Source organism: Triticum aestivum, chromosome 1B (assembly GCF_018294505.1).
Source record: "Triticum aestivum cultivar Chinese Spring chromosome 1B, IWGSC CS RefSeq v2.1, whole genome shotgun sequence".
Lineage (NCBI taxonomy): Eukaryota > Viridiplantae > Streptophyta > Magnoliopsida > Poales > Poaceae > Triticum > Triticum aestivum.
Window position 1 is genome coordinate 67,873,698 of NC_057795.1, and position 18,001 is coordinate 67,891,698.

Sequence of the window (18,001 nt, forward strand, 5' to 3'; positions counted from 1 at the left end):
TATAAAAAAACTTTTTAATCCGAGTTCGTATGCAAAAATTATGGCCATTTTACTAAATTCCAGAGAGATTTTGCAAATAAATTCGAAATTCATATTTATAAATTTTCCCAACAACTAGACCACATATCACGGGGATTTCCATCATTTTCCAGAGAGATTTTGACATTTCCGTCATTTTCTAGAGAGATTTTGACATTTCCGTCATTTTCTTTTATTTATTTTTAAACTGAAAAGGTGGTCCACGGGGAGGGGGGATGCATTGGTGAAAGTTTTGGTCAAAGTTAGTAATGGTGCAACGTAGGTGTGGTGCGCCATTACTACTTTTGGAAAAAAAAGTTAGTAGTGACGCATCGAGGGTGTGGTGCGCTATTACTAGTTAAAATTAGTAATGCCGCACTATCCCCTGGTGCGCCATTACTAATTTTGAAAAAAAAAAATTGTTAGTAGTGACGCACCGTGGGGATAGTGCGCCATTAGTGATATGGACACTAATGACGTACCTATATATGGTGCGCCACTGCTATATAGCAGTGGCGCACCACATACGTGCTGCGACATTAATGTCCATATTAGCTATAGAGGTTTTTCTAGTAGTGGCCGGATCCATGAAGAAACCATAGCGGTGACGGCGTGATCACCATTGTTACCACCCACCATCGAGGCGCATAGCAAGTGTTCGACGAAATGCATAAATCAATTGTAAGTCTTACTCCCCTAAATTTAAGAGACCGGCTGGGTGCGGCCAAAACTTAGTGAAGTAAATTCACTCCACTTATGTGCACTCCACTAAGTTTACTACTACCTCCGTCCTGGTTTATTGGTCCCCATTATAATCTTTGCCAAATTTTGACCATAAATTTAACTAACAAAACTTTCATGCATGTCAATAAAAATTATATCATTACAAAATATGTTCAAATACGAATCCAACGATATAATTTTTGTTGGCATACATGAACATTTTGTCAGTTAAATCTTTGATCAAAGTTTAGCACAAATTACAAAGGGGACTAATAAATCAGGACGGAGGTAGTATATTTTTTAGGTATCGGCTAGAGATGCTCTATGGCCGGGCAGTAGCCTCGCTTCTAAAAAGAAGAAAAGGAAAGGTCGGGGAATGGGTGGTTTACAGAAAAGAAAGAACAGCGAGAAATAATTTTTGTAGGCATATATAGGTACAGAGCTGCAGCAAAGAAAGTCAGTTTCAATTTTCAAGTGTACTTTGTACTACGAATGAGCAAACAGAAAGCACATGCATTGATTCAACCCACACTTTGTCAGACACAGAATCCGTCTGCAGCGTCAAACTGTCAGCTGTGCGCGACTGCGCCGGTCTTCAGACAGTTGAGGCGAACGGCTCCATGACCATAAGCTGCTGATGACACCCACGATGAACTAGCACTAGCAAGTAGTAGCAGCTTGTACTACATGATCACCCTACAGCAAAGTAGCACTGACACTACGGCCGGGTAGATCAGGTTGACAGTTGAGTGGCGCACACTGCGTGAGTGGAAACAAGAACTCAGCTCTGCACCGAGCTAGCTGCCTAGCTCTTGTACATTAGAAATGTATTCCATTTTTCTTTTCTTATTTTCCACGGTAAAATCGTAGCTGGAATCCACAGCAATGTCTCTAAAACCATACTGGCAACAGTACGCACATCAGCAGCAGTTCACACAGTTTTGCCCTTACCTATCCTCCATATATGCATGCTAGCTTGGCCGGCCACATTTCTTTCACGCAGTTGAAGTAGCAAGCAGTAGGTTCTGTGCACTCCTGAGCCCGAAGTCTGCCATGGCTCGGCTCTACCACCTTACTCTCCTCTCCGTCTTCTTCTTCCTGCTCCTCACCAGCCTCGAGGCTGCCGATCAGTCTGGAGAGAAGAAGGTGACCATGACCATCCAGTTTCCGCCTGCCGACTCGCCACCAGGCGAGAAGATCACGATCTCAACGCACTACGTCGACAGCCACGTCCATCTCGACTGCGACGACCACGAGCCGTATGCCCCCCCCCCCCCCCCCCGGCTCTCTCTCTCTCTCTCTCTCTCCACCCGACTCCGACTCCGACGAGCCGTGTGATTTTTAGCTTGATTTGATTTCTAGCAAATCTTTCGGTTGATCTGCAGCCAGCTCGGTTCCGCAGTAAAACACCTTGTCAGGAGCCTGGAGAAGATACGAGATGAGGAGGCGTCTCTATCCGAGGTAACATACATTTTGGCCCTCTCCTAGTCCTATCTATCCATCGGTTCATATCTCAGAACGCAATGCAAACTGCTGACACTTGCCTCATTGTTTCTGAGCTGTAGGCCTACGACATGCCCAGTCAGTGGATGCAGGTCCTCTTTCATTTGGTCTCAGGGAAAATTAGGCGCGATTTACTAATTTATTATCGTAGTATTATGTCTGCAAGGAGCTCCTTCGCTCGTGCGAACAATCACTCATTGCTGGCAGCTCTATCCACCTCGCGCTACTAGATCCTGCGGGGTGAAGAAATCTTCCGCGTTCAGTCTGTTGAGTGCCCATTCCCCGGGAGCGTATCAGTTATCAGGGGTCGTTATTCGGGCTGTAGTGATGTGGTAGCCTGCACTGTGCAGGGTGCTGGAGTACATCTGCCTTCAGTTATCTCTGTATTAGTTTGGATTCTGTTGCTTAACATATATACCGAGAAAGAAAATATGTTCTTGTTCTTCTCCTTCTTCTATTTATTTATTGAGCCTTGCTTCGGTAGACCCCCCTCACAAACCGTATAAGGGCAATATGGTCATTTAACCGTAATGTATAGCTACCTTTGTATACAAGCTGTATGCATACGTGCACAAACCGATCAGCCAGCCGTCACACAAACCAGCGCACAGCCCCTCCATCTTGAGCTGGCCCATTTTTTTTATTTTTTTACCTTCAAAAAATAATGGCATGAAATGTTAGAAAACAACGAAACTTGGGATGCATGCTTTCCATGGTGTTGCCTTTATGGTGGGAAAACAACGAGTAGGTTACCAACAATACTCCAAACTCCATCACAAACAACCGACAAATAGCCTCCAGAACAAAGAATACACGAGAAGGTTACCAACCTAAACAATCAGCCAAAAACGTCAAGGACTAGGCGGTTCTGACTCGGACAACAAGTATCGCAGGAGAAAGAGCACGCCTTGCACCAACCTGCCCCAAACTACCCATCACGTGGCATTGTTGTCGCCGTGTAACCTCACAACACTACGCTTCGACTTCATGCTCACGAACACACTATTAGGAAAAGGGTTATAGATGAAATGGACACTAATGACGCACTCTACATATGGTGCGCCATTACTAAATAATAATGGCGCACCATGTGTTGGTGCGTCATTAGTGTGCAAATACTAATGGCGCACCACATCCCACGGTGCGCCATTAGTACAATTTTTTTTTAAAAACTACTAATGGCGCATCACGCACCACTCCCACGGTGCGCCATTAGTATTTTCGCCCAAACATTCCCCCGAATGCAACCCCCCCGACCGCCTTTTCAGTTTCAAACAAATAAAAGAAAATGATAGAAATGTCAAAAAAATAAAAAGAAATAAGATTCCCATGTGATATGTGGTCTAGTTGTTAGCAAAATTTACAAACATGAATTTTCGACTTTTTTGCAAAATCTCATGAGAATTTGTAAAAATGGGCATAATTTTTGCATACGAACTCGGATGAAAAAGTTTTTTATATGAAAAATCATCTACTCAAAAAGTTACATCCAAATTTAAACGGGGGAACCCCGTTAAACATTTTCAAAATCCTCAAAAACCTAACAGAAAAAAAGATACGGGGCTTTTAAGATCTGGAGAGGCAAAAAAATTAAAAAAAAAATCAAACTGACTAATGGCGCACCTCCCCATGGTGTGCCATTATTATCTTCCCGCCTTCAAAATTCAAAATAAATCAAAAAAAAGTTACTAATGGTGCACCTGCCCATGGTGCGCCATTAGTATCTTCCCGCCTTCAAAATTCAAAAAAAATAAAAAAAATAGTAATGGCGCACCTGTCCACGGTGCGCCATTACTATGCCATATATATGGCTGGGCGTGTCCTCTCCTCCTTACCTCTTCATTCTTCTCCTCCACTCCACCTCTCCTCCACTCCACCTCTCCTCCACTCCACCTCTCCTTCACTCCTCCACTCCATCTTCCCTTCTCTCCTCCACCATACTACCCTCCCCTTCTCCGGCGACCTCCTCCTCCTCCTCTCCGGCGACCTCCTCCTCTCCGGCGACCTCCTCCTTCCTCCTCTCCTCTCCTCCCCTCCCATTCCCTCATGTTTCTCCTCCCTCCTCTCCGGTGAGCTCCTCCTCCCTCATCTCCGGTGAGCTCCTCCTCCCTCCTCTCCGGTGAGCTCCTCCTCCCTCATCTCCGGTGAGCTCCTCCTCTCTCCTCTCCGGTGAGCTCCTCCTCCTTCCTCTCTGATGAGCTCCTCCTCCCTCCTCTCCTCCCATCCCCTCATGGTTTCTCCTTCCTCCTTTCCGATGCTCCGGTGAACTCCTCTCCGGCGACCTCCTCCTCTCCGGCGAACTTCTCCTCCGGCAAAAGAACACGGCAAAAGAACGTACAAGATCCAAAAACGAGAACAAAATTTGAAATAATAACGTGCAAAAAAACGAGCAAAAAATGGGCAAAAAAATCGCGATCCAGATCCAAATTCAAAATTCAAAAATAGCAATGGCGCACGGTGGGGGTTAGACGGTGCGCCACTACTATTTTCCCGCCTTTAAAATTCAAAAATACTAATGGCGCACCAGTGGCCTATACTAATGGCGCACCGTGGCCTATACTAATGGCGCACCAGTGGTGCACCATTAGTATACCAGATACTAATGGCGCACCACTGGTGCGCCATTAGTAAAAATACTAGTGGCGTGATACTAATAGCGCATCAGTAGTGCGCCATTAGTAGGCAAAACTGGTGCGCCATTAGTAGGCCTTTTTCTAGTAGTGACATGCCGAACATTCGTCGATGAAGGACATGGCACGACCCAGCCATCATGATAGCACCATCATGGTTGCCACACAATACGCGACGCCACCGGACGCGGCATTGGACATGCCCCTCAGCCACAATTTTGACCCAAAATAACTAGGGCACATGTAATGTTGGACATCGGATGCGGTTCCCGGGAAGAAACTGCCTTCAATACGAAAATCACCACTAATAATTCTGTATTACAGGCGGTTACCCGGACATGTGTTCACTAGGAAAGTATCTTTAGCTGGGTATCAATATGACAACTTTTTTTTTCGAGAGTAGGTGTATCATAGCTTTATAGAAGGCAGAAGTTTGATTACAAGAACACTACCACTCGCTACAAATAATGAGCGTAGCACAACACCACACCCCGGAAAGTCCAAAGACATCCACCACACGACCAAACAAAACTACAAAGCAAAAGAGCTTGTCCTAACTGAGAACAACACCACGTCCCGACCAACGGCGGACACCTCCAAGCCTACCAACTCCCAAGAAACTTAGCTTGTCTACGCACCATCCACCTTAATGCCTAAGAGGAGGTGGCAAGTGAATGGCAGGACTTGATCAGATCCGAGAAAGACACCGTGTTGGATGCACCGGCGATGGCCGTACATAGCGCCGCCAAGGTCAAGAAAGGACCATGACGAACACCGGAGGAGAGCAATGAGGAACCCAACCGTGCCTCCAAACACAATGCTCTCAACAGAGGAGCGGCGTTGAGGACACCACCATCGTGCCGATCCAACCGAATCTAGGCTTTCACCAGACAACCACCAACTCAAACTGGACGAGAAGAATGCCGAATCCACCTCGGCGATGCCTCCAAGGAGGGGTATGCCACCCATAGGCGCCATCGCCGCCGGCCCGACCAATGCCAAGCATGATTTTCATATGAGGATCGCACATCTCCACACCACGAAAGAATTGGCAAGATCCATCCAAGAGACCTCACCGCCACCGCCGCAGCTCCACGCTATCGTAGCTGCCTGCCAAGGAGCGCCGACAGACCGCACGACAGAGAGTAACACGGCCTAACCAACATCTCCAACCTGGCCGAAGAACAGCAGCCACCAACAACTCCAGCAAGGGCCAGGACCGCCCGCGACGGCTGTCACCAACACCAAGGGACAGCCTTGCGACCACCCGGCACCTCTCAACGGACAACACCCGCTCCGACATCATCAGGAGAGCACCGTCACTCGCTACTTGCTAGGAACACTATCCTGGCCGAGCCATCACAGTGCCACCACCGACCTGGCCAGTAGCTCGCCTCGTCGCCTCCAGACAATGCCGCCGCGCACGCCCGCACGGCCATGCCGCTGCCTGCACTCGCCAAGACCACCGCCCCACCACGCCTCCCACCGTACACCGCGGCACACCATGCCGCACCAGCACCAACCACCTACACCACCGTGGTGCCCGATAGCCATGGAGGCCCAGCGTCTCCACGCCTACCAGCAGCAACAAACGAGGCTTTCCCGGCCAGATCCAGACCCAAAACAGCCGAAACGGGATGGGAGCAAGACCAGAGGCTGCCGAAGCCACATGCCGCATCACCGGACGAGGCACACGCCTCCACCACAACCACCATGCCGAGCCGCCACCGGACCTTCGCAGGACCACGTCGCCAAGGAAATCCATCAAAGGAGCACCCACGCCATGGCCAGGGAGGAGGGCCTGTGCCGGGAGAGTCCCCACCGCCACCGACACTGGCCGGGCTTTGCCCGGCAGCGGCCCACGGCGGCGGCGAGGTGGAGGGGAGCGACGAGGGGGGCCGGCAGCGCAGAAATAGGTCCCCCCCTGTGTCGCCTCGAAGAGGGACGCGGGGGTCGGGGAAGGGTCAGGGGGTCGGGGGGTTTAGAATGACTGGAAAGGTCAAGTCACTCAATATTGGACAGAATATCAGCAGACCCATTATACTGTGTTGAAACAGATAAAAAAGCTGGACATTTATAAAGAAGAACACGAGCAAATTCTGCGTGCTAAGTATCAACACGACATTCTGTTGAGAAATTTCAGGCTACCAAGTCCTGTAGTAGGTCCAGAGAATGCTTCTGTTTGGCTCAAGGAGTTGATCCAGATCATGTTGATACAACCAGAGGCCCAACATGGATGGGAAGTTAGACGGTATGAATGGTACGTAACCAAAGGTTACACGATTGCTACGAAAGGAAATTAAGGTGGGTCAAAGACTCAGAATCCAGGCGTTACCCTACACAAGCTCTGCTAGGCAATAACAAAACAAACATATATATACTATGGACTGCTTAGCGAGGTCCTGAAGAGCTCCCGGGGATTCCTGAAAGGCAAAAAATGACTGTTGGCTCTCCCGCGAGGCAAGAGAACGACATGATCTTTGGTGCTTGGAAGCCTGAGGGGGAAGCCGAAGCTAGCCGCACGACGTGTCTGACCTCCTAATCTGGGTTTTTTTTGTCGAAGATGGCTTAATTCCAGAGAGCCGGTTTCAACGGAACCATGACACGTCGTAAATCTTTGAGGGATGTCATCATGAACGTAAGGCATGAATGCACCACGCGCAGCCGGCGGCTTGGTCTTTGCATGGAGAAGCAATGTATGTACCCACCCTAATCGAGTCTGGAACAGTCAAGCGTGCGGTGCGAGGTAGTGTGTGTCCCAGCGAAGGTCGCGTCCCATTGCCTTCCGCATTTAAATGGCTTTCAATACTTTGTTAGCAATATATAAGGCTGGTTGTAATGGGGAGTATCATATACTAGTATCATACATATGATACTAGTGTATAATACTACCTTTCTAATGTATAGTATCATATTTTAATATCATGTAGTACTCTATTTATTGTTATGCATGCCACAAAGTAGCATATCATTTATTATGATACGATATTATGATATGATACTTCATCATCTCTTTCTTCATTTAATGCTATGACACCTCATCAAAATTGCTTAGTTGACATGCATGATACTAGTTATGGTACTACCATTACGACCAGCCTAACCAATTTAGCATACCCTGAGTTCGCCAGGAACATGTCCATTCGTTGGGCACCAATATGAGGGGAAAGTGCTACGTTGGTCACCATTTTGAGGTGGTGGGTTGTCACTGCGAACGTTTAGAGGGCAAGGGTTATCGCTGGGCACCATTTTGGAGGTGAGGCTTATCGCTGGGCACCATTTTTTGGGTGAGTGTTGTTGTTGCCCTCTTTGTAGGTGAATGGAAGGTATGTACTATCTATGTTTTTATTTACTCTCCATTAGTTGTTTAGGTGAAGCAATGATAAATTTAATGGTACTGTTTTGGTATTGCGGATGCCAATAAACATTTCTACAAAGTTGGTTAAATTTTACAAATATTTTCTTATTGCAAAGTTAATATGCAGAGTAAATAAAAATAAAGGTGATATTGTATTAATTATTTAATTATGATGTACACATAATTTGCTGTAATAGTAGGGTATAAATGGGTACTTCTGTTCTGTTGCAAAAATTGGTCGAGCTTGGATGTACACTGTACGATGGAAGCGTTCCTACTCCCTGGAAGGGAGCCGCCAGTACTGGAATTTTCCTCTTTGCCGAGTGTTAGGCTCTTGCCGAGTGCATTATGTCGGGCACTCGGCAATAGTATCTTTGTCAAGTACCTAACTCAGCGAAAACGTGAAACCCGGCAAACAGACACTTTGCCGAGTGTCGTGGGAAAAATGCTCGGTAAAACAACAAAACTCGGTAAACCAGGCTTTGCCGAGACTCGGCAAAAGGGGGTCTTTATCGAGTGCCACCCTCGGCAAAAGGGGTGTTCGCTAAACTGCATAGTTTTGGCTGTAGAGGTTGCGTACAATCTTGGATGAAGATGGTCCAAAAATCAATATTGTTCATTTTGACGAGACAGACAATTTCCATGTTGAGGACTTTTTCATTTTAGACCATATTAATTACATTTTTTGGCATGCCAATATTAATATAGTCTCAAATGACCAAGGTCATGGACATATTCATTGCATAGTTTATTATAATGTTACTAAATTAGACACATAGGTGCATCATGACATCACAAACAATGTTGCCAAATAGAGGTCCCCTTTTTTGTACAAAAAATCAATTTTTATTTTCCAAGTGTCAAAAATGGGTGTTTTTTTGAAGCAAGTACAAAAATCAGGGTGCAAAATGGTACCACTCCAATTATCACACTAAGTGGACCATATTTTATGCGCAATTCCCAAGTTTCATGGATTTTCTTGTTTTCTAGCTACTTTCGCACATTTAAATGACTTTATGTCAATTTCCGAAAGTAATTCAAAATTGAACTGAAAGTGTGTGATAGCTCTGTCATAAAAATTAGCAAAAAATATTTTTAAGTACACAAGTAGTCATTATATGGGAGAACCACTTAGAGTTTGAGAGTTTCGACCCCTTGTGATGAATAGCCATGTCCACCATTGTGACCCTGTTTTGGAAAAAAAATGAAAGAAAAAGAATACGAGTTTAAAAAATGCAATCCTTTCGCATGGAGTCTTTTTATGTCACTAGTAGAAAACATGGCTTTGATTCGGGCCTGGCCAGCCCGGTTCTTCACGAACCGGGACCCATGGGGGGCACTAGTCCCGGTTCATGAGCCCAGGGGGGGCGGCAGAGGCCTCGTGGGCATTGGTCCCGGTTCGTCTGGACCCATTTGTCCCGGTTCTAGGTACGAACCGGGACCAATGGTCCTCGCTCCTGGCCCACAATAATTGGTCCCAGTTCGTGGCTTGAACAGGGACAGATTACCGGGCTTTAGTCCCGGTTTCTACCATGAACCGGGACAAATGAGTTGCCTATATATACCCCATCGCCACAACAGAGCACTCCACAGTGCTCTGTTTTTTCTGGCCGGTGAGGGGAGGGCATTTGGGTGCTCTAGCTCACCTCCTATGCACATGAGGTGTTTGATCAAATGTCTGAGCCACACTAGTTAATCTTTCTCCTCTCAAAACTCGACCTTCGAGCTTCATTTCCCCCAGATTTGTCTAGGTTTAGCGGCCCGTCACGTCCCGTCCCCATCTTTACCGCCGTCGATCGCCCGCGCCGATCTCATCGCCGACACCACCGTGGTGAGCCTCTTGTTCTTATCTTCTTTCTGAAAGACAAAAAATTCTTACTTCAGATAGATACTTGTCTAATTTTCTTAGTTTTATTATTCCTTGTTATTATATAGTGCAATGGTTTTGGTATCAGCCCCCCGTCGGTCCTCGTCCTGTCTATGATTCAGATGTGGTATATATTATCTTTTGATAACTATTTGGTTCATTTATTGTTTATGACAATTATGTCGACCAACGTGATATAGATTTTATTTATCTAGGTGGTTGTTGAACCAGAAATTCCAACCGACCCTATTGTCGAGAGGTTAAATTAGTTGAAAAAGAAAACAATTACTTGAAGGAAAAAATAAGAAAAATTGAGGAGGACAAGATGATGTTGGAGTTGCATGTTGCGGATGTCATTGATGAGCACAAGATCAAGATGGATGCAATGCGGTTGAAGATTAAAAAGATTAGAAAATATGCCATTCATACCGAGGCTTGGTATCATTATGCAGTTGGATCAGTTGTTACCTTGGTTGCGATTATGATCGCATTTGTTGTTGCATTGAAATGTTTTACTTAATTTCAATATATGGTTTAGTTAGATGCTCTCGAGAGCTATATGTTGTTCAATGAGACCTATGTATGTACTTTGGTTTTAATGTGATGATGAACTTCTATTAATTTGGTCACTTATCTATTCATGAGAGGGTTGAAAATTGATGATGTGGCTTTGAATGGTGCATTTTGAACACAGAAAAACTATGGAGTTGAAATAAGTTCAAATAAATAAAATCTCTTTGTAACAGACGAGTTTCCGTATGAAACCCTGATACTTTGAAAGAGATTGTCCGTTTTGTACACGAAGTGCATCCAGTTTTTGCCGTAACCCTCTCTACTTTCTTGCACATGCTATGTGGGTGAAATGATGATACCATGCCAACTTTCAACCTTTTCAGAGTTCATTTCAAATTCTTTTCTATTTCATGGTCTTATAGCTCAGAATAATCAGTAAATGCATGAAAAATAACAAATGAAGTCAGAAATGGTTGAAAATTGGTGATGTGGCCTTGAATGTTGAATTTTGAACACAGAAAAACTATGGAGTTCAAATAAGTTCAAAAAAAAATGAAATTCCTTTGTAACAGACGAGTTTCCGTACGAAACCCTGATACTTTGAAAGAGATTGTCCGTTTTGTACATGAAGTGCATTCAGTTTTTGCCGTAACCCTCTCTACTTTCTTCCACATGCTATGTGGGTCAAATGATGATACCATGACAACTTTCAACCTTTTCAGAGTTCATTTCAAATGCTTTTCAATTTCATGGTCTTATAGCTCAAAATAATCAGTAAATGCATGAAAAATAACAAATGAAGTCAGAAAGGGTTGAAAATTGGTGGTGTGGCTTTCAATGGTGCATTTTCAACACAGAAAAACTATGGAGTTCAAATAAGTTCATAAAAATGAAATCCCTTTGTAACAGACAAGTTTCCGTATGAAACCTTGATACTTCGAAAGAGATTGTCCGTTTTGTACACGAAGTGCATCCAGTTTTTCCCGTAACCCTCTCTACTTTCTTGCACATGCTATGTCAGTGAAATGATGATAACATGCCAACTTTCAACCTTTTCAGAGTTCATTTCAAATGCTTTTCAATTTCATGGTCTTATAGCTCAAAATTATCAGTAAATGCATGAAAAAAACAAATGAAGTCATAAAGGGTTGAAAATTGGTGATGTGGCTTCGAATTGTGCATTTTAAACATAGAAAAACTATGGAGTTCAAATAAGTTCAAAAAAATGAAATCCCTTTGTAACAGACGAGTTTCCGTATGAAACCCTGATACTTCGAAAGAGATTGTCCGTTTTGTATACGAAGTGCATCCAGTTTTTGCTGTAACCCTCTCTACTTTCTTACATATGCTATGTGGGTGAAATGATGATACCATGCCAACTTTCAACCTTTTCAGAGTTCATTTCAAATGCTTTTCAATTTCATGGTCTTATAGCTCAAAATTATCAGTAAATGCATGAAAAAAACAAATGAAGTCAGAAAGGGTTGAAAATTGGTGATGTGGCTTCGAATTGTGAATTTTAAACATAGAAAAACTATGGAGTTCAAATAAGTTCAAAAAAATGAAATCCCTTTGTAACAGACGAGTTTCCGTATGAAACCATGATTCTTCGAAAGAGATTGTCCGTTTTGTATACGAAGTGCATCCAGTTTTTGCCGTAACCCTCTCTACTTTCTTGCACATGCTATGTGGGTGAAATGATGATACCATGCCAACTTTCAACCTTTTCAGAGTTCATTTCAAATGCTTTTCAATTTCATGGTCTTATAGCTCAAAATAATCAGTAAATGCATGAAAATAACAAGTGAAGTCAGAAGGGTTGAAAATTGGTGATGTGGTTTTGAATGGTGCATTTTGAACACGGAAAAACTATGGAGTTCAAATAAGTTCAAAAAAATGAAATCCCTTTGTAACATACGAGTTTCCGTATGAAACCCTGATACTTCGAAAGAAATTGTACGTTTTGTACACGAAGTGCATCCAGTTTTTGCCGTAACCCTCTCTACTTTCTTGCACATGCTATGTCGGTGAAATGATGATACCATGCCAACTTACAACCTTTTCAGTGTTTATTTCAAATGCTTTTCAATTTCATGGTCTTATAGCTCAAAATAATGAGTAAATGCATGAAAAATAACAAATGAAGTCAGAAAGGGTTGAAAATTGGTGATGTGGCTTCGAATGGTGTATTTTGAACACAGAAAAACTATGGAGTTCAAATAAGTTAAAAAAATAAAATCCCTTTGTAACATACGAGTTTCCGTATGAAACCCTGATACTTCGAAAGAGATTGTCCGTTTTGTACACGAAGTGCATCCAATTTTTGCCGTAACCCTCTCTACTTTATGCACATGCTATGTGGGTGAAATGATGATAGCATGCCAAATTTCAACCTTTTCAGAGTTCATTTCAAATGCTTTTCAATTTCATGGTCTTGTAGCTCAAAATAATCAGTAAATGCATGAAAATAACAAATGAAGTCAGAAAGGGTTGAAAATTGGTGATGTGGATTTGAATGGTGCATTTTGAACATAGAAAAACTATGGAGTTCAAATAAGTTCAAAAAAATGAAATCCCTTTGTAACAGACGAGTTTCCGTATGAAACCCTGATACTTCGAAAGAGATCATCCGTTTTGTACACGAAGTGCATCCAGTTTTTGCCGTAACCCGCTCTACTTTCGTGCACATGCTATGTCGGTGAAATGATGATACCATGCCAACTTTCAACCTTTTAAGAGTTCATTTCAAATGCTTTTCAATTTCATGATCTTATTATAGCTCAAAATAATCAGTAAATGCATGAAAAATAACGAATGAAGTCAGAAAGGGTTGAAAATTGGTGATGTGGCTTTGAATGGTGCATTTTGCACACAAAAAAACTATGGAGTTCAAATAAGTTCAAAAAAATTAAATCCCTTTGTAACAGATGAGTTTCCGTATGAAACCCTGATACTTCGAAAGAGATTGTCCGTTTTGTACACGAAGTGCATCTAGTTTTTGCCGTCACTACAAAAAAAGACACATTCGTGACATTTTGGGGCGAACGAATTTTTTTTCTGTCATACATATGACCCTTCTATGATGATAATTGTGACAAAACCCGGTATCATTATAGATGTGGTGGGCTCCTACTTCTATGACAAAAAATCATGACAGAAAATGGACTTTTCGTCCAGGGCGGGCTGGAGACGCACCTGCATGACATTCTTGGGGCCGTCCATGACAGAAAAAATCGTGGTAGAAGCGAGGGCGAGGAAAATTTTGGGGAGTTCCCGGTTACGGTGGGTGGTCGGCCGAGCGACGCACGTTTCTCTCGTACACGTACGCGCGTGTTTTTGAGGCGTTGGCTCTAACTGAACCCGAGCGAGGCGTTGGGCTCTAACTGAACCCGGGCGATTACACTGCAGGTTACACGTTACTGAACCCGAGCGATCAATCGATGGCTATTAACTGAACCCGATCGAGCGATTCCTTCGCTACTGTTGCTAATTGAAGCCAATCGATGCTGCCTCTCTGGATGAATAGTGAGCGTTGCGGGGGGGGGGGGGGGGTTGGATGAACATTGAGCGGTGGGAGTGGATGAACAGGACCCGTGGCGTTGCCTCTGGATGAACAGGAACCCGATCGATCGAGCCGGTTGGGGCTGGATGAACAGGACCCCGTGGAGGGCTGGATGAACAGGACGACCCCGTGCAGGGCTGGATGAATAGTAGACGGTGGAAGGGTGGATGAACAGTAGCCCGTGGAGGGGTGGTTGAACAGGAGCCCGTGGAGAGGGGTGGTTGAACAGTAGCCGGTGGAGTAGCGCGCGGTGGAGGCTGGATGAACAGGAGCCCGTGGATGAACAGTCGCAAGTGGAGGCTGGAGGAGGTTGACGGTGGATGAACAGTAGCCCGTGGAGGCTGGAGGAGGTTGACGGTGGAGATGAACAATATCCCGTGGAGTCTCATTTTGCGGTACGCCACACCCCTCCCGATAAACAGGACCCCCGTTTCGACCGTAGCGCTCCAACACAAGTCCGTTTCATCCATTTTGCGGTACGCCACACCCCTCCCGATCAACAGGACCCCCGTTTCGATCGTAGGAGGTCCGTTTCGTCCATTTTGCGGTACGCCACACCCCTCCCGATCAACAGGACCCCCGTTTCGACCATAGGAGGTCCGTTTCCTCCATTTTGCGGTACGCCAGACCCCTCCCGATGAACATCATCCCGTTTCGAACATGGCCGGTTGAACACAAGGCCGTTTCCTCCGTTCTGCGGTACGCCAGGCCTCGTTTCCATTGGCTGTTCCGTCCAAGCCTTCCCGATGAACACGACGACGCATTCCGTTCCGACTCAGCCGGTTGGCTCCCCATGAACACGACGACGACGTTATTTCTTTGTTCCAACCCAGCCATGTACACGAGCCCAGGCCGTACCTATGCGCGAGTAGGCGTTCGAGACCCCGCCCGTATGTAGACATACGTGGCCGTATTTTTTCTTTCTTGCACATTGGCCGCTGTATGTACGTGTACATGCTACGTGTGCGCCTCTACTACGACACGTGCGCGCCTCTACTACGACACGTGCGCGCCTCTACATCGACCAGTATATATGTACGTACACGTTCGCGACCAGAATGACAACGCTACGTACGCTTCGACCAGGTGGGTCCCGACTGTCAGGCACTTCCTTGCCTGCGAAGATGTAGCTGCTAGGTCCCAGCAGTTAGGGGGCGAATCATTTTGTTTTTTTTGTCCGGACGCACTTCCTTGCGTGCGAAGGTGTAGCTGGTGGGTCCCAGCAGTCAGGGGGGAAACATTTTTTTGCGAAATACGGTGGCCCATCCGGTGAGCCCCCTTGTCAGGTGGAGAAATAATTATTTTGTGTGTAATAAGGAGGCACTTCCTTGCGGCCGCCGTGGCCCCAGCTGTCAGCCTCTCCATGCACAGTACTCTTCCGATGGAAGTCGGTCATTGACCACATTGACCATGCCGTGCCGAGAGCACCACAGCGGTGGACGACGGCGAGGCCTAGGAAGAGGACGACGCGGAGCCGGGGAAGACGCAATAGTGGATGCGCACACGAAGAGGAGTACGAGGGTTCACTGGTTCGGCTGCGGTGTGAGACTGCCGTCGCCGTAGAATAACAGGGGGTGTGGGTGAGTGGAGGGATGGCCTGGCTAGCGGTGGGAGTAGTAGGGGCGGTGAGGCCTCCACGGCATCACAGCCGGCCACGGGAGGCAGGAGCATGCGGCACGACCGGCGCTGCTTTGGGCGGCTGGAGCATGAAGACCAGAGGTTGAAGAAGCACTATGGCCGTTGGATGGACATCGTACGGTCACTGGAGCTAGAATCGTTCATATTGACTAAGTTGACAAATCCCTCCGTCCCCGTAAACTTAGTAGGCCCACAAGTCAGCCTCCCACCAAGGTGAGTCCCAGCTAGCAGGGGGAGTATTCATTTTTTGTGCGTAATAAGGAGGCATTTCCGGTGGGTCCGAGCTGACAGCGGGGGGAACGTTTTTTTGCGAAATACAGAGACCCTTCCGATGGGTCCCAGCTATCAGGTGAAGGAATCATTATTTTGCGCGTAATAAGGAGGCATTTTCCTGTGTGGGCCCCTACTCTCAGCCTCTTCTGATGGCTGTTATTTGTTGACCATGTTGACCTCGCGGCGCCGAGAGCACAAACACGGTGGACGAGGGCGAGGCCCAGGAAGAGAACCACCCGGAGCCGGCGAAGCCACCACAGCGGATGCCCACGCTGAGGGGAGAATGAGCGCTCACTGGTCGGCTTCGAGGTGAGGCTGACGTCGCCGGAAAATAACAGGATGTGTGGGTGGTTAGAGGGATGGCCTGGCGGCAACACAGCCAGCCACGGGAGGAGGGAGCAGGCAGTCCCGCCGGCACTGGTTTGGGCGGCTGGAGCAGGAAGATCAGAGATTGAAGAAGCACGGCGCCCGTTGGATGGACATCCAACAGTCACTGCTGTGTGTTGACTAAGTTGACAAAGCCTTGCGTACGCGTCAAAAAAAATTTAGGACAGCGTCAGCGTCAACCTAGTAGGCCCAGAAGTCAGCCTCCAAATCTGTGGAAAACAACATAGAACCCATTAGCCATTATTTTCAATAATTTATAGTCCATTTGCTAATTCTTAAGGATATTTGAAGCCCATATTTTTTATTAGCATTACGGACCATATATTCTGGGCAGTGCTAAAAAATTGATCGAAATTTTGCATATTTCGATGGGGTCCGAACTCTTAATCACGAAATTTCGAGTCATGTTAAAAATAATTTTCAAAAAATTATATCAATATAAAATTCAAAAAACAATTCTCTGCAAAAAAATGAATGAAATTTAGAATCTTAACTAGCAAGACGTTCGTTGCACGGAACATGAATATGCATTTGTATGAGTAGTTTATCTTGTGGGAGAAAAGATGATATTTTAATATAACTGCCAGTTGGCTTTGGTTTTTATAAGAGTAGAGAGTAAAGAAATCCTGAAAAAATGATATTTTAATGCAATTGCCGGTTGGCTTTGGTTTAAAAATTTATAGCCCATTTCTTACAACTTATAGCCCGTTTTCTGGGGAAGCCCATTTCTTACTACTTACATCCCTCCTCATCTTGAAAGATTTGCAGCCCAGCAGGGCTGAGAAAAGCAAGTAGGCCTCGGTTTTGGTATTCTCCAAAAAGAGAACTGGGCTAGCCAATTTCAGAAAGAAAAAATATATCAACTGGGCTCGTCATGTGCTTAATAAAAGCGTAAGCATGGGCTAGATGGGCCACAGCCCCCGCACAACACGCAGTTGAGCTCCGTCTCTGAAACTGAAAAACAACCGGGTGAGCTGCTGGGTCCCTAGTGTTATCCGCTCATTGTGTAATTTTCTCGTTTATTGACTACATTGACAATGGTCTGGAACGTAGTTGTCAAACAATTAGGAGGAAGTATTTTTTTTCTTGTAATAGCGAGGCACCTGCTTGCGAAATGCAATGGCCCTGGTGTCGGGACGCCCTGTGGAGTTCAACCAACTGCTTCAGTTGATCACTCAGAGACGTTGGATGTTCAGCCCCAGCATACTGGGACCAGAACAGCTTCTCCATTGAGCTCACCTCCTGAGCATGGTAGAACTCCGCGGCGTCTGATATGCTGCGTGGCAGATCTGCGAATGCCCCTGGAGAGCTCCGGACTCGTGTAAGTAAAAGAAACGCCTCCTCCACATGTTTGCTTAGCATAAAGAATTTCTTACCTGCCACTATCTTTTTGGCCTCGTGGATTTCCTGCTGTGCCCTCTCAGCTTCGGCCTTGGCGTCTTTTATACTTGTAAGGGCCTTCACAAGCTCGACCTCTTTTGCTTTAAGCTCATGCTCCACGGACTCGAACTTTTTGCCGAGCTCCTGGA

General features: G+C 45.7%; 1 protein-coding gene across 1 annotated transcript; it reads left to right on the forward strand.

Moving 5' to 3' along the window:
* The first annotated feature begins 1,759 nt into the window (after positions 1-1,759).
* On the forward strand, positions 1,760-2,685 carry LOC123107640 (uncharacterized). Its single transcript, XM_044529605.1, has 3 exons — positions 1,760-2,000; positions 2,127-2,202; positions 2,307-2,685. Exons 1-3 carry the CDS (start codon positions 1,795-1,797, stop codon positions 2,472-2,474), a joined length of 450 nt encoding a protein of 149 aa, XP_044385540.1. The 5' UTR covers positions 1,760-1,794; the 3' UTR covers positions 2,475-2,685.
* The last annotated feature ends 15,316 nt before the right edge of the window (positions 2,686-18,001 follow it).